Source organism: Eleutherodactylus coqui, chromosome 3 (assembly GCF_035609145.1).
Source record: "Eleutherodactylus coqui strain aEleCoq1 chromosome 3, aEleCoq1.hap1, whole genome shotgun sequence".
NCBI classification, from domain to species: Eukaryota; Metazoa; Chordata; class Amphibia; order Anura; family Eleutherodactylidae; genus Eleutherodactylus; species Eleutherodactylus coqui.
This window is the reverse complement of record NC_089839.1, coordinates 115,469,986-115,496,747: the sequence shown is the minus strand read 5'-3', so window position 1 is coordinate 115,496,747 and position 26,762 is coordinate 115,469,986. Positions and strand designations below refer to the sequence as shown.

At 41.5% G+C, this 26,762-nt stretch overlaps 1 protein-coding gene across 2 annotated transcripts in view; it reads right to left on the bottom strand.

Annotated features, from left to right (window-relative positions):
- ACOXL (acyl-CoA oxidase like) overlaps window positions 1-26,762 on the bottom strand; it is a 387,512-nt gene that overhangs the window by 278,375 nt on the left and 82,375 nt on the right. The window contains exons 8-11 of one of the 2 annotated variants that reach the window (XM_066595987.1): window positions 19,543-19,615; window positions 15,193-15,325; window positions 14,765-14,799; window positions 9,581-9,894 (exon numbers count right to left, since the gene is read on the bottom strand). In XM_066595987.1, the coding sequence (XP_066452084.1) occupies window positions 9,690-9,894; window positions 14,765-14,799; window positions 15,193-15,325; window positions 19,543-19,615 (446 nt within the window). In that variant the 3' untranslated portion in view covers window positions 9,581-9,689. Of the gene's footprint in view, window positions 1-9,580; window positions 9,895-14,764; window positions 14,800-15,192; window positions 15,326-19,542; window positions 19,616-26,762 lie in introns of those variants that run through there. The other variant, XM_066595986.1, reaches the window with a different exon arrangement.

Below are 26,762 nucleotides of genomic sequence, written 5' to 3'. Positions count from 1 at the left end.
TCTCCATTTTCAAATCTCCCGCTGTTCCGGGTCAGCTGACGGCGTCTGACGTCACCGCTTCCCTGGCTTCGCCCCCCGGCGCCGCGCGCGGCTGCGCCGGCATGCCTGAAGGAGAGAGGCATCTGAGCCTATGGCCCGCCGCTCTCCCCGGCTGAAAAACAACTCCGAGCTGTGGAAGAGGAAGGAGGGGACTCAAGGACCTCTGGTCCGCCGCTCCGACTACTGCGGTGGTGAACCCCGGGCAGTCAGACCTGTGGCCCGCCGTGCTCCCGGACCGCGCTGACACCCCGAAGGGAGATGAGAAGGGAAGCAGCCCTGTGGACCGTCAATCCCTACAGTCAGCCTGCTTTGGAAGAAAGGTGAGGGGGGAAGCAGCCCTGTGGACCGTCCCCCAGCTGTCATCCTGCAGCTCCCTGGAGGGAGCTCCTCTTGCATGTCCCTGTAGGGACAGGAAGCACTGGTGAATGGGAGACGGGAGGAGCCTTTTGAAGTCTCTTGCTTCCTGTCCCTACAAGGTCAAGGTGCAACCTCCATGTCTGCCGTCAGGATGACGCCGGGGAAAAAAACTATTTTTAAAATGACATAATTGCCAAAAAAACAAAAAGCGTAATTTTTTTCCTTCTGCTTTGCTTCGATTCATTTAAAAATGGTGGAGTCAAAATACGCAGTACACCCCTAGATAATTGCGTTAAGGGGTGTCGTTTTTAAAATGGGGTCATTTGTGGGGGTTCTCTATCGTTTTGGCCGCTCAAGGGGTCTACCAGTGTGCAATGGGGCCTGAAACACCTTCAACCAAAATGTCTGTTCTGAAAACCACCCACTGCTCCTTTCGGTTAGGGCCCCGTTATGCATACGGACAGAAGATTAGGGCCACAATGGGCATGTATCTGAGCACGGGACAAACGGGGGTATCCATTTTTGGATGAAAGCCTCCATTCATAAGTCTGCTGTCCAAAAAAAATGTTTTTAAAATCACATAATTGATGAAAAAAAATAAAAAGTCGTAATTTTTTACTTCAGCTTTGCTTTGATTCATTCAAAAACTGTTAGGTCAAAATATGCAGTACACCCCTAGGTTAATGCGCTAAGAGGTCTAGTTTCCAAAATAAGGTCATTTGTGGGGGTCCTCCGTGTTTTGGCCGCTCAAGGGGTCTGCAAGGGAGCAATGGGTCCTAAAACGCCTTCAAGCAAAATGTCTGATCTGAAAGCCACCTGCTGCTCCTTTCGGTTTTGGCCCCGTTGTACATACGGACAGAAGATTAGGGCCACAATGGGTATGTTTCTGAACACAGGACATTTTGAGGTGTAAAGCCTCATTTTCATGTGCACTATAGAAAAAAATCCTGTGTTTAAAATTCCATATTTGCAAAAATATGATATTTTATTTTTTCTACTCTAAATTGCATTAATTCCTGAAAAGAAACAGTGGGGTCAAAATACTCCTGACCCCCCTCAGTGAATACACTAAGGGGTGTAGTTTTTTAAATGGGGTCATTTGTGGGGTTATCTATAATTCTGACACCTTTGAGCCTTTGCAATCTTGGCTTGGTGCCGGAAAATAAAGTGTTCCTCAAAATGTTGATAATTAATATTAAATTTGCACGTCTCCTAAATGGGTAAAAAAAAACCGAACGTTTTTCAAACGTGCATTCAGAATAAAGTGAACAGATGGAAATATATATCTTAGCAAAAATTTGGACAGTATGTTTGCACATATTTGAGATATTAACATAGTAACATAGTTTGTTAGGCCGAATGAAGACAATGTCCATCTAATCCAGCCTGTCTATCCTCCTGTGTTGATCCAGAGGAAGGCAAAAAACCCCAAGAGCAGAAGCCAATTAGCCCTTTTGGGGAAAAAATATTACAGTTGAAAATGTGAAAAAAATGAAACTTTTTTCAAAATTTTCCCAATATTGTCACTTTTAATAAATATACACAAATTCTATGGGTCTATTTTTACCACCTAAATGAAGTACAACATGTGGCGAAAAAACAATGTCAGAATCGCTTGGACATGCAAACCTTTACGGAGTTATGATATGTTAAGTGACACAAGTCAGATTTCCAAAATTTGGCTCCGTCACTAAGGCGCAAACAGGCTTCGTCACTAAGGGGTTAATCAAGTCTAAGCTTATTAATGGTTATAGCTCAGCATACATTTTGGTACTAAATCACTGATAATTCACTTTCTGGTAAATCATAGCCTAACATCTACTATTCATTTAATGCTACAGTATATCTCCGATCTTCCTAGTACATTATTCTGCTCTATCCATTCCCACAGCATGTTACATTGCTATTTCATCACGAGAATTAGATGAAGTATGATTAAACAAAACAAAAGCCACAACATGCTGGAAACACCAGCAACTTATGCTCTGCTGAGCCATGCCCCATCAGCCAGGAGGTATGTGTTTCTGCGCGAAACAGGGGCAGCCATAACAGGGACCAGCCAGCTTGGGGTCTAGGCATGCTCTGATGGGTGGGCACATAAACTCAAACCAGCCAGATATAATATATATAGACACCATATTGGAGATCAGAGCTAGAAGTATACTAAAATATAAAAATATATGTGTACCACAGTAATAGGGGATCAAAGCTAGAAATATACTGCAGATAAGAGTATATGTACCAGATAAGAACATAGAATGGTAGAGTTGGAAGAGACCTCCATGGTCATCAGATCCACCCCCCTGGTCAATGCAGGATCACTAAATCATCCCAGGCAGATGTCTGTCCAGCCTCTAACTTTCATTGAAGCAGAAGTCACCACCTCTTGTGGCAACCTGTCCCACTCACTGATTGCCCTCACTGTGTAATATCTAATCTGTGTCTCCTCCCTTTCAGTTTCATTCCATTGCTTCTAGTCTTTCCTTCTGCAAATGAGAATAGAGCTGATCCCTCTGCACTGTGACAGCCCTTCAGATATTTGTAGACAGCTATGAAGTCTCCTCTCAGCCTTCTTTTTTGTAAGCTAAACATTTCCAGATCCTTCAACTGTTCCTCATAGGACATGATTAGCAGACCGCTCACTATCCTGGTAGCTCTTCTCTGAACTTGCTCCAGTTTGTCCATATCTTTTTAAATTGGGGTGCCCAGAAATGGACACAGTATTCCAGATGAGGTCTGACCAAGGAAGAGTAGAGAGGAATAATTACCTCACGTGATCTAGACTCTATGCTTCTCTTAATACATCCCAGAATTGTGTTTGCCTTTTTGGCTGCTTCATCACATCATTCACTCATGTTCAGTCTATAATCTATTAGTATACCCAAGTCTTTTTCACATGTGCTGCTTAGCCCAATTCCTCCCATTCCGTGGAGATGAATGTTTTCCTAACATACAACATAATACCTTCTCCGTTCTTTTGGTCTGTTTCTTATAAATAAGTTGTATCCTTGAAGCCTTGTATTCCAATCATGTGCATCATCCCACCAAGTTTCTGTGATGCCTATGACATTATATTTCTCTTCCTGTGTTCAGAGCTCCAATTCTCCTTGTTTGTTTCCCATGCTCTGGGCATTTGTGTAGAAACATTTTAGTTTGTGATCAGTGTCTCTTGCTCCTCTACTTTCCTTTTGCATTTTTTGTCTTTGTTCTTTCTTTCTACCTCTAATAGCGAGGTTCTCAAATGTATTAATTAGCTGTATATTTTTACCTGGCCTTTAACTTCCCTTCCCATATTGTTCTAGTTTAAAGCTCTCCTTTGGCTGGCCACATAAGGCCAGGCCACACCCAGGCCACGGTGACCAACTGCCACACTATTTTGTCTGTATATCCTGTGGCCACTGTCAGGAGCGAGTGTGGCTTGGCCTCATGCAGCCAGCCAGATTGTGTATTTTCAGTCCTATGTATGAATATATATCTTCTGTTACTCATGGATCGCAAGCTTCCCCTCCTCTCTGGAGCCCTGCCTAGCCTGCTGCTGCTGACTAGTTGAATGAGTCCTTATCTGATTGATATGGAGTCTCTGGAGATCCCTTGGAGGCCCAATGCATGTCATCCATTTCTGAGGACAGACTGTATTATAATTTATTGCTGAGGGCACAGTTAACTATTTACTTCATGTGGTACAGTGTATTATTTACTTCTGGGGACACATTGAGTGCAGCTATTTTCAGGTGACACAGTAGTGCTATTATTTTCAGAGAAGCAAAATAAGTACAGGTGGCAAACTCCACGGAGGCAATAATTAGCCTTGATGTCATCGTGTATTCTGCCTCTGACACATTAGTATTCTGTTCACATGAAAAGTGCACAGCATTCTAGTTTGTGAAACTACAACTCTCAGCATACCCTTACCATTGCTCAGATCACACTGGGAGCTGTAGTTTCACATGGTAAAAACTTCATGCTGCTGGTGACATCTCTTGTGCAGCATTATGGCATTTGTTTGGGGCTGCTGGGAAGATATTTTGTGGTGCACTGTGGTATTTTTTTAGTACTGTTTGGAGATATTTTGTGTCACATCTTGGTATTCGTTTTGCGATGCTGGGGAGGTACAACATTTTGTTCTACACTGTGGTGTTTGGGGCTGTTGGAGAGGTATGTTGTGCTGCTAGGGAGAACTGTGCTGGTACTGCATGGTGCTATATGGTTGACACTGCAGGGTGTTATTTGGCACTTGTTCTCTGGTGAGACCCTGGGCATCACAATGGAGTAAAAGAATTGTGAGAAATCCTGAATTACTGGACTTATCTAATATATACTTGCCACCCTTGCTCCTAGGCTCTTCTTCAGCTTCAAGAGTAAAGCTAAATTTGTTGCAGCATGCATTGTGCGCCACTATTTTTTACTTTGTGACAGAGGGGCATATTGTATGTGGGCTGTGCTCCACTCCAGCCTTGCTCTACACATTATACTACAGCCAATTGCTGGCTGAAAAAAGATCACACTACACATGTTCTTGGGTGCATGTCCACACAAGGTCTTTCTACCACAGAAGTAAGACGTTTGCTTTGTTTTTAGTTTATATATGGGCTGGGAAATTCATATGCAAAATTGTAAAACTTTTGCAGTTTAAGTGTATTGTACTATAGCTACTTTAAAAACAAATCACAGAAAATGGCCGTTACTTACTGACTGAGGAGTGCATATAGATGCATCCTCCTCTCACCATGCAGGTAGCTGACTACCAGATGGAGGAGCCAATAACACCTGTGCAGGACACCGATAAGACAACCACTCACACTGACTCTTGATAATGAGGGGGGTGGCTCCTTGGCACAGGTGTTATTTGCTCCTCCATTTGGAAGTCAGCTACCTGCATGTTGAGAGGAGGATGCATCTATATGCACTCCTCAGTCAGTAAGTAACGGCCATTTTCTGTGCTTGTTTTTAATTCTTGATTTCCCCTTCTGTGATGTATTTATATTAGTGTAGGGACCGACTACAACGCAAGGAACCGTGAAGTTGTTAGTGGGCTCATGTATCTTGGCCAACATTCAACCAATGCCTTGCATTCATTATCTATCATTCACATGCAGCGTGGCATTAAGACTCCAGGGGGAGCCCAGGGTGGCAGTACCAATGTGGTTCACTGATGGAAGTGCAGGGCAACCCGCCAAATTATCATGGCGTCATTAATAGGTTGCTGGTCTGCATGGTGAACTACATATATCAGAATGGTCTGGCACCCTGTATCCACTATGTGTGGGAGTGTACGCCAAGCATCCACCCCCCTCATTATCAAGAGGCAGTGTGAGTGGGTGTTTTATCGGTGCCCTCACAGGTGTTATTGGCTCCTCCATTTGGTAGTCAGCTACCTGCATGTTGAGAGGAGGATGCATCTATATGCACTCCTCAGTCAGTAACGGCCATTTTCTGTGATTGTTTTTAATTTATTTCCCCTTCTGTGATGCTACTATAGCTACTTAACTTTAAGCTCACTTATTTATCCTCCAGACCTTTCCTGTCTTTAACTACTTGCTATCAACCACGGAGCGAATATGCCTTTCAGAATGCCAAAAAGTGCTTACAAGTGTAAACTCCCTTGGCCTCTATACCTGCCTTTCCTTGTCAGCTATTAATGGCAAAATATCCCCACTCATACCCGGGTGCACCCCTACAATGCCTCAGACAGCAGTCTACAGTACCTCAGAGGAGCGACAAGTTGCCAGCCAGATCATGTTTTTACTGGTTATTAATGGCCAGTAAAAAGTAACTGCCTGCTGCGAGCTGGGAAAGCAGCAACTCATCAGGCATTATTACTACTGGAACTACTACGGTGGACAATATTACTACTGGGGCCACTATGGGGGTCACTATTACTACTGGGGCCACTAACGAGGGTGCTGTTACTACCTGGGTCATTATGGGGGTCACTGTTACTACTGGGTCCACTACATGGGTCATTTTAACTACTTGGGCCACTAAGAGAGTCACTATAACTACTTGGGCCGTTAAGGGGATTACTACTACTATTGGGGCCACACAGGGGGACACTTACACTTTGCACCAGGCAGCATAAAAGCTTGGGACGCCCCTGTCCATACCACAACCTTGACAGAATCTAAGCCTGGATTTCCAGGCGGTTTACGCCATAATATTGCATATAATTTAGGTAAAGGACCTTGCACATTTTTGTTCTATGGTCTCATCCCCACTCAGCATTTTGTATCAGCATCTTTAAGCCATAACCAAGAGTGTATTTATAAGTGAAAAAAAAACTATAGTTACTTGTAGCTCTACTGTGTGTCAGACCAACTTCTCATTTTCTCCAAAATATGCAAGTATTAGTAAATCCCAAAAGTGTTAAATATGGTATAAAAAAAAGTGAGTAAAACAATGCAGGATTTAAGCATTTCTGACTCTCAGCTGATGAGGAACAACCAGCTAAAGGGGTTACCCATCTCAGAAAGTGATGTCATATAACTAGGATATGCGATCACTCTCTGATTAGTGAGGATCTGGCTTCACAGTTTTTTCTGCACCCAAAATCCTGAGAACGCCAACACCGCTCCATGCAAGTCAACAGGCTAGGAGCAAGTCTGAGGAGAAAGAAACTTTAAAGGGGTTGCTGGCACTCAGACCCTTACCAAGCAAAAAGTGATGCGATGTTCAAGTAATATGCCATCACCTTCTGAGATGGGATAACCTCTTTAAAAAGAGATCATTAACTTTAAAAACCACTGTGGAAGATAACAAGTATTGTTGGACCACATTAGGTATTAACTAGAGATGAGCGAGCCTACCGGGTAAGGCAGTTACTCGAGTGAGCATCGCTCTTCTCAAGTAACTGCTTAGTGATCCGAGCAGGCTAGGGTGGGCTGCGGGGGTGAGCGGGGGGAAGAGAGAGAGATCTCTCTCACTCTTCCTCCCGCTTCGCTCCACCCCGCCCCCCACCCGAGCCTGCTCGGATCACTAAGCAGTTACTCGAGAAGAGCGATGCTCGCTGGAGTAACTGCCTTACCCAGTAGGCTAGCTCATCTCTAGTATTAATCCTTTCCAATCCACTGTCCGACGTCTTCCTACATTCTGATTGAAGCTTGCAAAACTCCAATGTCAGAAGACGTCCAACAGGATATTCTTACCATCTATTTCCAGCCACTGCGCTGTCGGAGCCTTACTGGCGAGCACACACTGGCTTTAGCCAGCAGATGGTACTGTTGTATAACAGCAAAAAGAGAAAGCCCTTTAGTAAACCCTAAATTCAAAATTGGATTGGAAAGGCTTAAAACTGTGGCGATATTGTGATGCTTGTCCAAGTTCTGGTGCTGGTAAAACTGCCCAAATACTGCTATATGACCGAAGCGCAATTTATCAGAGGTATCAACTGCCTCATATAATTCTGGTGGGTACCTAGGTATACTAATATTAATGGGGGTGATTGTTTCCTGACTGTGTCCGCAGCTGACAACACACCCCAAAGCCACCAGCAGGCAGCATGAGGTCCACACGTGGCTCCCTAACAACTGGTTGGAGAATATATGCTGGGATCTGAAGCTGCAGAGCAGGAGGTCGCAACCAATTATGGGCATGTGTAAAGAGTTCATTTCCTTCACAGCACATATATGATACATGTAAGCACCGACACCACGTACCGAGAGCCTCCCGGTGAATGGCCTGTCATCTAGGAATGCTGGATAATGTTGTTCGGTGACGTAATGACACTTAGGAAGGAAGTAGATACATACAGGGGAACTCTAGAAAGGATGCATCTAAATATGGTGCTTAACCCCGTAGTGACAAGTCTATTTTGCGTCCTACAGACCAAGTGATTTTCATCATCACATTGCAAGAGTCATAACTCATTGACAGCCATGTGAGGACTTGTTTTTTTGGGATGAGTTGTGTTTTTTACTGGCACCATTCTGCGTAAATATAATGTGTAGTAGAACTTTTATTACATTTTTTTTCTGGGAAGGGGGTGGGGGGTGGGAGATGGGAAAAATGTCCTTGCGTGACAGAAGGAGCCCACTCGCCCTGCATGTGCTTGCATACTGCAGTTACTATTGATTGTGGCATGTAAGGGGTAAACGACCAGGATCCGAAATTTCTCTGTCCCTGGCAGTTAGAGCAAGAGACTGGCTGTCAGCAGTCAGCTAAGCCATCGCCTTAAAAGATGCATGTGCACATTAAAAACCCATTAGTGACAGCCGTAAAAAGGCGTATTGGTGGTCATAAAGAGGTTAAGAGCAGCATAATGCATAAAAACCCAGAAAAAAAGAGAACCAAGTGATTAAAAAGCTATAGCAATTGTATTGGAAGACCCTATGACACAGGAGAATGTAATCATTTCTCAACCTCTGCTCAAAAGCAATTATTTTCAGTGATGAAACCACAATGTGTGAGCCAGGGTAGATGCACAATACAAAGTGGCATCTATACTAACTCTTCTTTAACGATGGAAAGTGTCATTTACCAAAAACTGACATGTTTTTACATGTGTAAGTTTTATTTTCCTTTCCTTTGAAGAAGTGATGACACAACCAATAGCAGCCGATTACTGTCATACGTTGATACATGACGACCTGTAATAGTGGAAGGCACCAATATAGATCTGCACATCCTACTGACAGAATTCACTTCTTGTAAACTTGTAGAAGACTGATGTTTCTTAGATTATGTATTTTTGTTCCATCTGTTATTTGTCAACTTTCATGTGACAAAACCACCTTGGTATTCACTTGGTATCCCCAGAATCACCTTGCTTGATGAGATAACTTCTCGTAGGCCCCCGCCACCTACATACTGGGGATAGACTTCCTGATGCGTAGGTGTGTTGACAAAAAGAAAGAAGCATTTGGCATAAGAAGCTTAGCTAAATTATCGAGCTGCCTACGTTCCATTTACAAAAAGAACAAAAATGTGGTTCCTTTCAACTTTTATTGTGGAACCATTTACTGCCAATTTACCGCTTTGCTTTCAGTACTTTTATCAAACTTAGTAGCACAACATCTCTAAGTCAGGGCTTTCCTTTTGTACCAAGAGAAAAAAACTGTAGAATTTATATACATTTATTTCCTGTACATATTTTTCTATTGTATGTTTGCTGCTTTTTTGCAACCTTAAAGATGAAACCAAAGACAGACTGATAATACGAAAAGAACAAATCTTCTCAGTCCACTTAGCCCATGAAATCACCAAATCTTATACGGTTTTACAAGCAAGAGCTGAAATTGCAAAAATAATAATTAACAGGAAATAGTCATTTTTTTAGTTTTAAAAGGGAAAGTCCGGTTTCACATCTGCATTAAAATCTCCGGAGGTTGGTGGTTCCGTTGCAGATTTGGCTCAAAATACCGAAAACAAAGCATTGCATGCAGAACTTTTTCTTCTGTCCAAAAGCCAGGCAGTTGGGCGTAAAGTGGACAGACCCCATTGTAGTCAATGGGGTCTGTCCGGCGCTGTTCGGTTCCTGAGCGCAGATGTGAAACCACCCAAACTCTGTTACAAAAAGAAAAGTACAGTCTCACCAATGAATAATTTCTCAGAAAGGCTGAATATTTTCAAGGCATGCTCAGTAAGTCCGGTGTCACACAGGCGTAAGCACATTTACAGGTGCATTTTCAAAATGTGCATTGCATATTTGCGGGTACAAGTGCGTGTTTTACTGTACTTTTCGTACGTGCAAATCGTGCGCATTTACCGGAACAAAAAAACATTCATTGAAATGAGCGATTAAGTCAATTAGTTCAATATGAGCTATTATCCTACAGAAAATAGAAGCATGTTGCGTATTTGTTTGCACGAACAAAATGTGTGCAAAATACGCGCATGTGTACAAACCCATTGAAATCAATGGGTTCTGTTCACTGTGTGTTGCGTGTGAAAATTTTGCAATTGTATTCACAAATGTCTTGTGCAGTCACTCACACACAGGACATAAGATTACAAATTACTTATGTAATGGTCACTACTTCATACAACTAAACAAAACATACAGAAGTACTTGTGATGGAAGATGTCATTTTGTAGCCACTGTAGTATATATTATTGTAATATATATAATGTTACACCAACAAAGGAGACCACTCCACACAATATCAAGTCCAAAAGCACGAGTACAATACAGCACCCCTTTAAACACAGAGGTGGGCAATCTAAATACCCAATACAACAGAATATAGACATAAAATAAATATGTAAACAGCAGCAAAGATCCACCAAGGATATAATTAATCAGTAAAGTGCCTAAGGCCAGGCCCACACAAATGTATTTGCATTGCGTATTATGCGCACACAATACACGGTAAATGGTTTTAATGAAAGTACATTGATTTTTATTCTTCAACTCACACTTGCGTATATTTATGGTGTATATTATGCGTATAAAAAAAACAAAAAAAAGAATGCCGCTTGTTCTATTCTACCACGTATTACGTGCGTAAGAGCCATATTGTTCTCTATGCGTGCGTCAGAACACAGTGCATATGTAATTACATTGCTGCATGTTGCTAGGAGAAATGAGAAGGAAATGTAAAAAAAAAAAAAGAAACCAGGAAGCCAGTGCAGGACAGCGCGCGTAAAATAAGCTGTGCATGCGCAGGCGTGCGCAAGCAAAAACATGACAATACACAAGCATACGCAGTTCCATACGCCAGTAAAACGCTGCATTTTTTACACAGCATTTTACGATACAGTTGTGTGAGCCCGGCCTACATCTATAGATATATAAAGACGAAAGCCCTTACTGACTCACTCGCCACTAATTCTCCAACTTCCCGATGTCGTGGAAACATGCAATTTGGCACAATCATAGATTATGTCGAAAATAGGAAAAGTAAAGAGGTCCCAACTCGATTATTCAATTCTAGCGCAAAAGAACTAGCGCCGAAATTTTATGTACGTAATCTAGTTCTCTCACTTCCCGGTGTCGTAGAAACATGAAATTTGGCACGAGCATTAATTATGTCATAAATAGGAAAAGCTAATGGGTCATCACCCGATTATTTAATTCTAAGTGCAAAATATTTAGCGTCCAAATTTTACGTACGTAATCTAATTCTCTCACTTCCTGATGTCATAGAAACATGAAATTTGGCACAAGCATTGTTTATGTCATAAATAGGAAAAGTTAATGAGTCCTAACTCGATTATTCAATTCTAAACTCAAAAGAATTAGCGTCCAAATTTTACGTATGTAATCTAATTCTCTCACTTGAAATTTGGCACAAGCATTGATTATATCATAGAAAGGAAAAGTTAATGGGTCCCAACTCGATTATTCAATTCTAATCGCAAAAGAATTAGCGTCCAAATTTTACGCACATAATCTAATTCTCTCACTTCCCAATGTCATAGAAACTTGAAATTTGGCACAGGCATTGATTGTGTCATAAATAGGAAAAGCTAATGGGTCCCAACACGATTATTCAACTCTAAGCGCAAAAGAATTAGCGTCTAAATTTTACATACAGAATCTAATTCTCTCACTTCTTGATGTCATTTTATATAAAGGAAACGTCGCATGGTTACCTTCCTGAGTAATGCAAAGAACCATGCAAAATGGTGAACATATATAAAGACGAAAGCCCTCACTGACTCACTCACTGACTGACTCGCCACTAATTCTCCAACTTCCCGATGTCGTAGAAACATGAAATTTGGCACAATCATAGATTATGTCCAAAATAGGAAAAGTAAAGGGGTCCCAACTCGATTATTCAATTCTAGCACAAAAGAACTTGCGTCCAAATTTTACGTACGGAATCTAATTCTCTTCCTTCCCGATGTCATAGAAACTTGAAATTTTGCACGAGTATAGATTATGTCCAAAATAGGAATAGTTAATGGGCCCCAACTCGATTATTCAATTCTAAGCGCAAAAGAATTGAAATCCAAATTTTACGTAGATAATCTAATTCTCTCACTTCCCGATGCAAAAAATAATTACACAAATTTTTACCGCACAAATGTGAAATTTGCCATGACGATTCTTTGCGTACTAAATATTGGAAATTTAAAGGGTTGCAACTTGATTATTCAATCCTATGCATAAAAGTAAGTGACCCCCTATGTAATGTAACTAATAACACACATCTGTACTGCACAAACTTGAAATTTGACATGACCATTCCTATGTTATGTAACTAATAACATATCTGTAGCCTGCAATATATGAGACAGTTATCTTCTCAGCAAAACAAAACGCATTTAGAAATATGAGTATATACTGACAGGAATAAAACTGACTGTTGTATGGATTGAAAGGCTGTAAAGTATAAAAGGAAGTGGACATGGACTGCTGGGAAGGAGTATGCCTTTAAGTATAACAAGGGGCTGCAACCTTCAGTCTGGGTAGGAAATTTGAATAAAAAGGGGCGTTACCTTTCAGGGTAAAAATGAGGAGAGTGTGTGAGGTGGCACATTCTGTGTAGTGGCATTTTCACATACAGTCTGAGATAAATTTCTGTCCTATCTGCCTATACACTGGGAGGAATTTATCTGATCTGTGTGTTATGAGCAGCGTGTGAGGTGGACATTTTGTGGGGTGACATTTTCACATACAGTCTGAGGAAAATTTCTCTTTTTTCTGCCTATACACTGAGAAGAATCTGATCTTTGTGTAATGAGCAGCGTATGAGGGGTGGACATTTTGTGGAGGGAAATTTTTACATACAGTCTGAAGAAAATCTCTCTTCTGTCTGCCTATACACTGAGAAAAATCTAACTTACCTGTGTGTAATAAACAACGTGTGAGGGGTGGACATTTTTACATACAGTCTTACAAAAATCTCTCTTCTATCTGCTTTTATACTGAGAAAAATCTAACTGACCTGTGTGTAATGAGCAGCGTATGAGGGGTGGACATTTTGTGGAGGGAAATTTTTTACATACAGTTTGAGAAAAATCTCTCTTCTATCTGCCTATACACTGAAACACTGAAAGAATCTAACTGGCCTGTATGTAAGAAAAAATGATCTCTTCTATCTGCCTATGCACTGAAAATCAGCAAGAAATACGATTTATGAGAGAGGGTTTTTTTTTCAAAAATATATAAAGCCTAGGAAAGTTCTTATTGGCACACGCTACCTTTAGGACTTTAACTTCAGGTAATAGGCAGGCGTTCTTGAAAAATTCACTGACCAACCGTGATAATTCACAATAAAATTGTGAATCTTGAAAAAAATTTAATTTATTACCCATAACACCAGATAAACACCAGTACCAAATTAACTCGGGCGAAGCCGGGTATATTAGCTAGTATGTGCATAAGTGTCACATTAAGAAATCAGGTATCAAAGTAAAGAGCATCAATATAATATAATAATCATAGACAAACAGAAGAATAGTATATATACAGTATAAAAAGCAAGGTGCATGTGGTTATAAGGGAGAAAGTGGGGAAAGAACGCGCCACAACCGGCGCGCATTTCACAGTACCATCACCTGGGGTACTGGGCAAGGTTCACTTACATGGCAACACAGTCCATCATCACAGTCCAACCTATTTCATCTGTACACATCCTGAGGCGCCCTGCTACTCATAGCGTATAATAACCACCATGGTGATGATGTAGACGTATCCAGTAACCTGACATGTTGCATCAGCATACTGACGTGATTGTCATGGCAGCTCGTGCGCACATGCATGCAATACCACCATCCACCATCATACTTTAGGGCAGAGCATTGCAATGCAAGAGATGCGGAGGAAGCATAAAAAGAAATACGTAAAGGAAGAGACAGCAGAGTCAGTAGAGAACTGACAAGAAAAACTGGGGTCACTGAGTGCCCCTATTATTACTGGGGCTACTGTGGCACTCACTATTACTGGGGTCAGTATTACTACTGAGGCCACTATGGGGTACCATATTATGGTACTACTGGGGCCCCTAGCAGAGACACTGTACTACTGGGGTCACTATACATAATATTATAATTAAGAAAGAGAAACAGTAGAGCCAGTAGATAACAGACAAGAAACAAAAAAGAAAGAGACAAGGGAAAAAAATAAGAAAAAATAATAAGATAAATAATAAATAAATAAAATAAAAGAGGGAGCTCTGTCATTGGCTGCAGCAGCCAGTGAGGTCCCAAACACAGGCGGCTGCAGCCTGCAGACATTATATCAGCAGGGAGACACTGAGCTGCCGACAGCGATCTTGCTGTGGAGCAAAGAGAGACGAGTATAAGCTCTGTATAATGTTTTTGCTATGGGGAAGCCCTTTACATATGCAAATTATAACTCAGAAAACCCCTTTAAGCACAATTCTTGGCGGATTCAACGTAAGCAGGTAAATTATTCATGACAAATGCTATAACTGTATATACAAGACTAGCTGAGATGAGTAAATAAAAGCTAGTTTCTTACCTATGACTATATCGAATGGCTATGGTCAACCCAAGCTGTAAAGATAAATAAGCTAATGTTAATTTTCAAACATGGCAGGAGATTGAAGAAGAACCTAAAGCTATTACTTATCAGTTTAACCATTGTAATCAACAGTGTTGGAATGAGCGTGTACAGTTATAGCAGTTAACACCGGGTTAGTAAACTCCGCTGAATTTATCAGGCAAAATGCTACATAAGTTGAGATGTTGACAACCACTTTCCTGAGGTAGAGATATAATGAGAGCAGTTGTCCTTGTCCTGGCCATGTTTACCCGTCTTAGTTTCCACGATCAGTAATGATTGGAGCATCCATGGGGCCAGACATTCATTATTGCAGGAGGGCAGCTGTTAACCACACGTACTACACACTCTACTATGCGCTTTAATGTAACTAGTCAAACTTCTACCTTCATAGCTCCTAGAGCCTGGAACGTAAGAGCTAGTCTTGTTGGTGTGAGGGCAGCTAGCATCGCATTAAATCGAGCACTCTTGTTTTCAATTGGTGAGTTATATTTGCCATCGAAAGAAACGGAGCCAAACCTGAGGAAAAAATTATACAAGTCTTGCTGAAGCAAATTTCACACAGGATCAAATCATAATGCTTTACAATTTTGCAGATTCAAAACTGTCGATATTGCTAGGTCTTATTGTTAGGTCAATGCAAAACTGCTGACAGTGCTAGTTAGGGGTGGTATAAAAGGTACCTCTAGGACCCCAGCCAGTCAGAAAATGGTCTTCTGATTGGATTCTACAGCTGTCAATCAGAGCCCACTGGGCAGAGAAGAAAGCACTTGAGCAAAAAGTCCCACAGCCAAAGTATTCGTCATCAGAGTTGGTGAGAACTAAATACATCCATTGAGATACATTTACACCCCACTTTTCTGTCTATAACTAGTACTGTTAGGAGTTTTGTATTAGCAAACCTGCTGACAGAACCCTTTAATATTTACTAACTGCATATAAATGCTGAAAATTGTAAGAAATTGAAACACAAAGGGGAATTCATCAAGCCACTTGCTCCAGTTTTCTGGCATTAAAAAGTTGCAGATTTTGGCACACCCTATGATTGCAATAAAATGTGTAACTTTTTTTGGATTTAACGCCACTCTTCATAGAAAACTTAGCACGACTTAACACGAGTAGAGTGGTCTCCCACCGACCATCAGATTTACTAAAATTTCTCCAGAAATTGGCATAAATTAAAGGGGTTGTCTCGCGAAACCAAGTGGGGTTATACACTTCTGTATGGCCATATTAATGCACTTTGTAATATACATCGTGCATTAAATATGAGCCATACAGAAGTTATTCACTTACCTGCTCCGTTGCTAGCGTCCCCGTTGCCATGGTTCCGCCTAACTTCGGTGTCTTCTTGCTTTTTTAGACGCGCTTGCGCAGATGCATCTTCTCCCTTCGGCTGGTCTTGGAAGCATCGGCGTTTTGGCTCCGCCCCCTTGTACGCATCATCGCGTAGCTCCGCCCCATGACGTGTGCCGGTTCCAGCCTCCTGATTGGCTGGAATCGGCACATGATGGGGGCGGAGCTACGCGATGACGCGAAAAGGGGGCGGAGCCAAAACGCCGATGCTTCCAAGACCAGCCGAAGGGAGAAGATGCATCTGCGCAAGCGCGTCTAAAAAAGCAAGAAGACACCGAAGTTAGGCGGAACCATGGCAACGGGGACGCTAGCAACGGAGCAGGTAAGTGAATAACTTCTGTATGGCTCATATTTAATGCACGATGTATATTACAAAGTGCATTAATATGGCCATACAGAAGTGTATAACCCCACTTGCTGCCGCGAGACAACCCCTTTAATATTACAAATCTATGTTAGCTTATAGTTGCTAAAGATTTATCATTCGAATTCAAGGACAGCCAAAATGTATTAAGAGGCATGCGCCTAATATGGTTAAAACATTTTGCCCCAGCATACTTTGGATTAAGTGCATTATATGAACCAGTGGTCTTTGTAAATTTCTTCAAAAGTTTTAGAAAGTTACAGAACTTCATGATATAGTGATTAAACATCATTTACAGAAAACCTTAAATAGTAAATATATAAATGTTCTCTTCATGCAGTTATAGCTTCCTCTCATTGTCCTGCTTTCTTCCCACAGTAAAAAAACAGAGCATGGGAAATAAAAAAGTGAGCCTGTGAAAAATAAAAGCAGGTTGAATAACATTTTAGAGGTTGAAAGAAGGTAAAAAAAATATTTCAAAGTGTCTTCTACCAAATCTTCTGAACATTTGCAGCACAATTGTGCCATTTCTTATCTAGTTTCATAATGTAGCAAAGCCAAACACTTTATGCTGACTTAATTGTGCATGATTGTGGTCACAGTCACATGTGTTACTCTAAAAGGTCAAATGTGACTCTTCAGAGGATCCTTTTTTTTCATAGCTGCAGTACCGGTAAACCTGAGCAGTATCTACAAAATAGATACATTTACTGTAAACCTCAACAAACCTGGAGAAATCCACCAACTTTATTGTAATATTTTGCAACTTATTAAATGAATGATTGTATATTTCACACATAGGCAGATTTCACAATTTTAATATTCAGGTTTCCAAAAGGATAGTTTTTTTAAAATATGGGATCTACATTTGGTGGAGCTTGAGCTAAGTGATCTACTTGAAGAGAATTTGTCATCATGTTTTTGCAGCCCTCATTGAGAGCACCACAAGGCCAACCTCACACGGGCGTTTTTGTACAGCGTTTAGCGCTGTGCTAAATGGTGTACAACGCTCCCATTCATTTCAATGGGGTTGTTCACACAAGCATCGTCAACGCAGCGTCTTCAACGCTGCACTTTGACAGCAATGCATGTTCTATCTTTGGCAGTTTTCAACCGTGTGTCTCCCATTGAAATAAATGGGCAGCCATTCAGGAATTCAATGAATGGCTGAGCGCTGTCTCTGATTGGCTAAGCGATTTGAATGACAGCTGTCATTCATTGAATGACAGCTGAGCACTGCCTGTGATTGGTCACAGCGCTCAGTCAATCAGAGGTAGCGCTTTCTGGAGGTAGGGATTTTTCAATCCCCGGCCACCAGAATACAAAAGACGACTGCAGAGGACGGGGAGAAGAGCCGGAAAGCGCCTCTAGGTGAGTTCATTTTTTTTTTTCTACAGCTAGGTATGATTTTCGGGGTAGGGCTTATATCTCAAGCCCCCTCACTCAGCCCCCTGAAAATCATCGCTGCTTGCTTTCATCCAATTGCCTTCAATGGGGCGGCAGCGACGGCCTCTTTGAAAGCAATGAGATGGCATTGCGCTTCTCTGTCACAGCTGTGACAACTGTGGCAGGGGATTCTTTCATCCCGTGGGGAGTCTCCTTGTCACTGAACACTGTGACAGTGCTGTCACAGTGCTCAGTGATGAGGGGACTCCACACGGGGATTAACGGAACCCTCGGGGAGTTCCCTCATCCCTGCGGGGACTAAGGAGTTAGCAGCAGGACATTTAAAAGGTGTTTCTGGCCAGAAGCAGCTCTTAAATGCCCTGCTGTAAGCAGGGAAAGCTGTTCCCTGCGCAGAAATTTCCATTAACTACTGCTTCCATTGGAGTCAATGGAAACTCCAGCAAAACGTCTACCTATGTCCTATCTTTTTAAGGTGTGAGCTGTTTTGCACTTCTGATTCCGCGCATATAAATACTTCTATAAGAACCCATTGGTTCTTTTAGAGGCATGCATTATGCGCTTGCAAAACACACCCTCGTGTGAATGAGGCCTTAAAATAAATAAATAAATAAACATTCGCTGCTTTCAAAGGCCCCTGACATTTTTCTTTTTCGTCAATGGTGCTGTGTGGGGTTTTTTTTTTCTTTTTTTTCCGAGCCGAGTTGTGCTTTTAAATGGTACCATTTCTTCATTCATACAACATTTTGATCCCTTTCCATTCCTTTTTTTGTAAAATGAAATAGGCAAAACTAGCTATTTTCGCTATGTTTTTAGTATTTTTATTCTCATGGCGTACACCATACGCGTTAAATAATTTACCAACTTTTTTCTCTGGGTTATTATGTGCTCAGCGATATCAAATTTGTGATTTTTTTTTTACATGGTAAAGAAGAACAGTGGGGTTTTGATATTTTAACTTTTTATTTTTGCCCCATTAGGGGACTTGAATATCACTATCTTTTATCATTCTTAAAATACACTGCTGTAGCAGTGTATTAAAAAAGCCTATGAAGCTCAGCCAGAGGCTGAGCCTGATAGGCCGCTGTAGGTGGCAGACCTGGGGGCCATATTCAAACCTTCGGGTGCCATAGCGACCTATCTGGACCTTGCAATCACATTGCGGGGGTCTGATGGGTAACAGAGGGAGCCCCTTCCTTCTGTCAGCCTTTTATATGCCATTGACCGCAGCACGTAAAGGGTTAAACAGCAGCGATTTGAGGTTTTTCAAGTCCCCACTGATTGAGCACGTGCACCTACACCCCCTTCTCATGCAGCTAACTGCACCAGAATAAAGCCTATTAACAGCCACTATAAAAGGCGTATGGGTGGTTGTTAAGAGGTTAATAAAAGAATAACTAACCAACTATAGGCAATGCAGGTTTGTTTTCAGTCTGAGTTAAGGTAGTAAAACAAAATTACTTAAAATCATATTACATAGCCAGCAAAACATCAGAGACCGATCTAGTTTGCTTGAGGTTCGGATTAACTCAGAGTCATTTTGACATCTAAGGGAATTTTTTCTAACCACATGTAACTCCTGCCAAATTAAAATCACTGTTGACGTACTAACCTGTCCAGCAGGTTTTCTCTTGGGATTCGAACTTGATTGAATGTCAGAATTCCATTGTCTACACCATGAAGACCTTAAGTCAGAACAAAAGATAAAAATGTCACTAAACACGAAAACAAAAGCTCCTAATACTGGAAAGAAGATGACAGATTTCAGAAGCCATGCAAAGTTCTAAAATTTACAACTTTGTATTGACCCTTCCGGCATATTCTGGCTTTGAACAGTTTTGAACAGGAAAGAGTCATTTTAGCAGCGGCCACCGATGTGTTTAAGTCCTGAAGATCCCTTTTAATGCAGATCTGTCAGGATGTATACACACGGGTGATTTGCACACGCAAGTCCCGGCCAATTGCGATATGGTCAGAACTTGGTGCTAAAAGTACCCATTATTTGAAATGAATTAACTTACACAAGCATTTTTTTTCAAAGTGATAGTCTGAAATAAAAAAAAAACAACTTGTGCATGTCCTATTTAATTATGATTCTTTTTCTATTTTTTGTGTCATTTTGGCTACTATGTACTATGAGTATGCACCAGTGACTTCAATATGCTGCCCTTATGTAGGGGCTGATCCTGGAGAGGCATAGGGTTGTTGAGTCTGTGTCTTTACCAGACCTGGAGATCAGAAAGAATGATTTTCGATCAAAGCAACTGAGGGACCCTACTGTTTCCAGGGCAAGAGAAAATATAAAAGTAATCGATGGTGTAGCTGTAGAGCCTGAAGTTAATCTGACTTTCCCTTATATAATGTTTAAAAAAAAAAAAAAAGTGGCCGATACAATGCAACATCTAAGTGTCCCAAGGTCTTATCGTAGAATCATTCTGGATCTGACTCAGTTGTATTTTTAGTGGCCATTTGGGGGTCCAGAAAAAGTCTGAGAGGATATTACAGAGATTCTTTTGGCCAGGCCTACATGGAGATGTTAGGCCCAATGTCCACGGGCGGGTTTGATTTGCGGGAGATTTGCAAAACAAGCCGCCCATAGAGAAGCATGGGTGTCCACAAATGGAATAAAAGCATGCAAATTTGATTTGCGGACCTTTCGGTTCCGAAAAAAATATATATATATATCAGCATGTTCAATTTTTCTGCGAGTCCTGGAAGCCGTCCGATCCACAGTACTTTCACAGCTTACACTGCGGACGTTCTGCGAGAAAGCAGATAAAAAAAACAAAAAAAAAAACAACCTGTACTGCGCATGTCCGACGGCAAGCCGTGAGGACCATGCGCAATACAGCGAACCCGGAAGTGGAGGGATCCGTGCGTATGCCGCTGCAGGGGAAAACAGCTAAGCAGGGCTCACTGGCTGCGGGCACAGATGGATTCTGTGCGGGATTCCCTGCATGGAATCCACGCACAGCTGTGGACATGAGGCTTTAAGAAATATTGTGAGTCATGCCCAGAGTCATGCCCTCACTTTTGTAGTACCCTGGTGCCTATAGCTATTATTGAGATACCTTTTGAACATATAGGTATGATCTAGTTGGCCCATTGTAAAAAGTCTTCCTTGGGGCACCAACATATTTTGGTGAGAGCAGATTACACCAACCGCTATCCTGAGGCTATTGTTTGTGTAATACTTCTTCTAAAGTGATTGAAAAGGAATTAGTCCAGATGTTTAGTCAGGTGGGTATTCCTAAAGAGATACTCTAGACCAGGAGACCACCTTCATGTCGAGAGTGATAAAAGAACTGTGCCAGCTATTAAAAATAGAGCAATTACACACTTCCGTTTACCATCCTCAGACGCATGGGCTGGTAGAAAGTGTCAAGGACTGTGAGTATGGACCCACCATGCCAACCTACTGGTTAGGCTTGGCAGCTGAACCACGGTGGTCGGAGGGGAAATCTCACCCTTTGCTAGTCGGGTAAGGTGGGGGTAGCCTTGCCTAAAAGTGGGTTAGGCGCCTAACAAAGACGGCCCCACTGTCTTCCTCTAGGGGCCTGACTATCCCTGAAAGGACACAGGACAGGGCGATACAAACCACAGAGACAGGAACGGTGCAGGGACAGGAAGGCAATAAACAAAACACACACAGACATGGGCAAAAGACAGACGGCCAGACAACAAGGACAGAGGCAGGATCCGAACAAAGACAGGGAGGCAGCAAATAAACGAATACAAATATGAATCCGGAGTAAGCGCAGACAAAGTAGTGGGAGAAAGGACCTATGCTGGGTATCTGAGACAAACACACACCAACACTAAGGCACTGAGGATTTCCAGCTCGGCTAAATAGGGAGGTAATTGCCCATGCCCTACAGCTGAGCTGGGAGCACTGGAGAAGGTAGCCCTTCTTGTGTTGGTGAGAAGTGTGCAGCAGTTCATGTTATGGAGCAAGCAGGATGATGCTCGCGCCTGCCAGAAACAACAGAGGGAAAAGCAAGTCTGAGAAGCTGGCCTAATAGAAAGCTTTGATAAAACTTTTTGGAACAATCTCTTTATTAAAAGAAGCAAAGAAAATACATTTCCAGAAAAAAAGATGTAGCTAGTATAATATGAAGAATCAATTAAGTAAAGTAAATTGTACTAAGCATATGAACTCTTTTAAGAGTTTTATAATCAACCTGCAATTTTTTACATTTGTGATGGAAAGTTGTTCCTTTTTTTCTAATTATTATATTTGAACTACAGACATACAGTATGTAATGTAAAACTCAATCTACGGAGAAAAACACACACATTGTCGCTAACACTGCAGTTGCCAACAAGCCTCAATTTAGCATAAAGTTGTGACATTAACTGCCTATTCCATATTTTATTTATCATACTCTACATGATTGTACACGAAACATACTCACTTTAACCAGTTGACAGGAAAAGTTGGCTGGAACTGCCATTAAAGGAAGAGCAGGCACATCAATGAATATGACTCAGTGGTTAGCTACTGAGACCCCCCACATTGCAATGCTGTGGTCTTAAGTTCAAACAAATGACAACGCTTGCATGTAGTTTGTATGTTCTATGTTTGTTTCTCCTTCTCTTCCTCTAGAGAAGAAAGAAGAAAAAACAAGCATAGTGGCTCAGTTGTTAGCACTGCTGCCTTGCAGTACTGGAGTTCTAGAGCCAAATCTACCCAAGGACCTCCATTTTTATGGAAGTTTTATGTTCTCTTTGTGTTTATCCTTCTTCTCTGGAGAAAAAAGATCAAGTATGGTGAAGCAGTTGCTAGCACAGTTGCCTTGCAGTGCTAGAATTCCAGGTTCAAATCTACCCAAGGATAACATCTATATGGAGTTTTTATGTTCTTTGTGTTTATTCTTCTCCATCTCATCCTCATCCTCAGTAGAAGAAAGAACAGGTGTGGTGGCTTAGTTGTTAGCACTGCTGCCTTGCAGTGCTAGAGTTCTAGGTTCAAATCTGACCAAAGGCAACATCTGTATGGAATATTCAAAGTCAAGGCAGATATCCTTGATGAGATTTTAACCTAGGACCCCAGGATTGCAAGTCAACAGTGCTAACCACATTCTTTAACCCCTTAATGACATGGCCTATTTTGGCGTTGAGGACCAAGCGATTTTTTTGGTATTTTTCCATCTCCATTTTTCAAAAGCCATAACTTTTTTATTTTTCCGTGGACGCGGCCGTATAAGGGCTTGTTTTTTGCGTGGCGATCTGTAGTTTTTATCGGTGCCACTTTTGGGTACATAGACTATATCGTAAAACTTTTATTATTTTTTTTATGATAACAGGGAGAGAAAACGCATCAATTCTGACAGATTTTTTTTTCTTTTTCTTACAGCGTTAATCATGCAGCATAAATGACACACTAAATTTTTTCTGCGGGTCGGTACGGTAACAACGATACCAAAATAGTTATATTTTTTTTAGGTTTTTACACTTTTTTGCAATAAAACCCCCCTTTTTTTAGAAATCTTTTTTTTTTCTCTATAGCTGCATTCAAAGTCCTGTAACTTTTTTATTTTTCTATGTACGGAGCTCTATCAGGGCTTATTTTTTGCGAGATGAGCTGTAGTTTTTATTGGTACCATTTTGGGGAATGTACGTTTTTTTAATCACTTTTATTGCATTTTTTGGGAGGCAAAATGCTAAAAATTAGCATTTTGCCTCTGTATTTTAGCGTTTTTTTTTACGCTTTTTGTCGTACAAAATAAAAAGCATGCTCAACTTTTTGTACACGTCGTTACGGACGTGTCAATACCCAATATGTGGGGTTTTAAATTTTTTTTACCTTTTTTTATGCTAATATAAAAGAAAAAGCATAAAAAAAGGGTTTTTTAACTTTTTTTTACATTTTTCTTTTTTTTACGTTTTTCTTTTCTTTTTTTTACACTATTCGAGTCCCTCTGGGGGACTTGCAGCACTTCCCTCATGATCGCTGTCATAAGGCATGGCAGAGCTACTGCTCTGCCATGCCTTATCGCTTATACAGCGATCCTAGGCATAGGCAATACAGGACGCCAGTGTCTGGCGTCCTCTTGCCATGGTGACAGGCTGGGCTCTCATCGCGAGAGCCGGCCGGAGACACAGAGGGAGCGCGATCCCTCTGTGAACTCTTTCCCTGCCGCGATCTACTTAGATCGCGGCAGGGAAGGGGTTAACAGCGGGGGCGCATCTCCGATGCCCCCCCCCCGCTGTTGCAGCGGGACGCCGGCTGTGACTGACAGCCGGCTCCCGCTGCTGGATAGCGCAGGATCATATGTGATCTCGCGCTATCCCGAGGACGTACCGGTACGTCCTGTTGCAGGAAGTACCAGGCTCCCAGGACGTACTGGTACGTCCTGGAGCGGGAAAGGGCACCACCACGTGTAGTTCTATTCCCATGCAATTTGGGGCTATTTGATTGCATTAAGGACCTTCTAGAGGCCAAATCAGTGAACCTGATATTTTTTTTTACTCCCACTGACTTTAATATGAATGGGGGTCATTTGATCACTCCCAAACCAATTTGCTCAATAATCGATCATCACTACTCACTATTGTATGCACAATGGCTACACTCCACAAAATAGCAGTAATATTTTGCAGACGGACACTGGCACAGTTTACTGCTTGTGAGACTAATTCTAAAATTATGAATTGTAATCCTTTATATGATTCATAAAATAAATCTCAGCTTTATTCAAGTGTTTTTGGCTACCGGCACATTTCTTTTAGGGATTTACTGCCATGAGAATGCAGTGTGGCAGACACTACTATGGGGGGCAATGTGGCTGGAAGTACAGTGGCTGTCAGGGTGATTAGAAATGCAATGAAATTTTGTACAGTGCTGCAGGTGGGTTGTATTTTTAACCACACGTGTATAAATATATTTATATTAATAGACCCCTAAACACAGTCTGTATATAAAGAGATGGGTGGATGTGTCCATCATAGACAGATAGAAAAATATTCTAATATACAGGGGGTGGACAAAAATATAGAAATACTGTACGAAATGCATGTGATTTTAACCTTTAGCACTAAGCTGCCCTTTTGAGTCCTGCTTGGCTGAGAGTTTTCCAACAAATTTGTGTTTACTTCACCTCTTGCCCTGCTCTGGGTGGTTTTAGGAGCCAGCTGCTAACAGCAGCTGAGTAGTTCAAACCCCTGACCAACGGAACCTTGTTGCTCGGGCAGATGTTAACTTCTGCCTGGCAGCATATGTATCATATTACCTCCACTCAAAATCAGTCTCTGCATGTCTTATTGAAATATGATTTATAATCGCATGTAACTTAAAGCATGCATTTCATACGGTGTTTGCATATTTTTTCCCCTTCCCACTGTAAGTACGAATGTATATATTTAAATGTGAACTGTGTGGCCCAACATTCTTCAGCATTTTGCTACCCCTTCCCCAATTTGATAAATTGGGTGTTATGACTCACAGAACACAATTTGTCTGCTCACTAGATTTTTTCCACTCTGAGTAGATGTTTGTGTTTAGCATGAGAAAAAACATGTATTTCCCCAGGATAGTGAGCAAAATGTATTCTGGCAACGCATTTCAATACCAAAATGGCACCTTCTTCAGGCCAGTCGCAAAACAATAACACTAAATGCAGTGAGTGATGTTATCCGGCCACATGATCACTGACACTGACCAGGTAACGAAACTCAAACAAACAATGAAACCAACCAATCCTACGTGATAAAAATCAATAGGTACATGAAAATAAGTACATTACAAAAACAAGCTCATAAACAAAGGAGTTATTAGATTATAAAACTCATGTGCATATGCAAATCAAGCCAATCAATTTCTTAAAGAGATTACAGCAGAAAATCAAACAAGCATAACCTCACATAACCTCATTAAGAAGAGGAAAATCAATTCCATTGGCATAAAGTAATACATGAATAAATAAAATCAATGGGTCCAAAAATACAATGATTGAAAAAGGTACAATAAATAAGAAGTTGACCAACATAATTTTATATGCAAATGGTTTTATAATGTCCTAACAAATCCTCTGTTTATCATCTTGGTTGTTTTTTTATGTACTTATTTGCATGTATCTATTGATGTTTTTTATTGCATAGGATCAGCTGGTTTTACTGTATGAGTTTCGTTACTCGGTCACTGTCAGTAATCATGTGACTGGATAGCGTCACTCGCTGCATCTAGTAAAGGCGGTCTGTAACTGGCCTGAGGAAGGTACTATACTAGCAATAAAGCATGGAGGCATACAAGTTCCATATGGTATCCTGTGAGATCTTGCTCCACATTTGCTGTAACTGAGCCTCTAGACCATGCAAACTCATAGGCTGTAGAAGTTGGCATCCCAGATGGTCCCATACATGTTCTATTGGTGATAAATCTCATGACTGGGCAGACCATGGAAGTGTGACAATGTTGTGGGGCCATTCCTGTGACCCCCTCGTACTGAGCATTATCCTGCTGGAAGCCGCCCTGAGAGGAACACATGTGGCTGCAGGATGTCCTGAACATATTGATGAGCTGTCACTGTCACTTGTACCACTACAAGGGGTGACCTACTGACATAGGTATTGGCCCCCCAGATCATCACACCAACAGAGACCAGTGTGCCGCTCCACAGCAAAGGCAGGATTGAGGAGCTCAGCCCTAGCTCTCCAGACTAGAACTTGGCCATCGTTAGTGCCCAAACTAAGGACGAAATCTGCAGAAAAAAAAGCACAATCTGCAAGAAAATCTCCATGCTGCCCTGGAAATCAGAAAGAGTTATTATTGTATTTTGACGCCACCGGAAGCTAGGGGCTGACCTGGGTTAGCAGGAGTTTATGCCCCCTGTC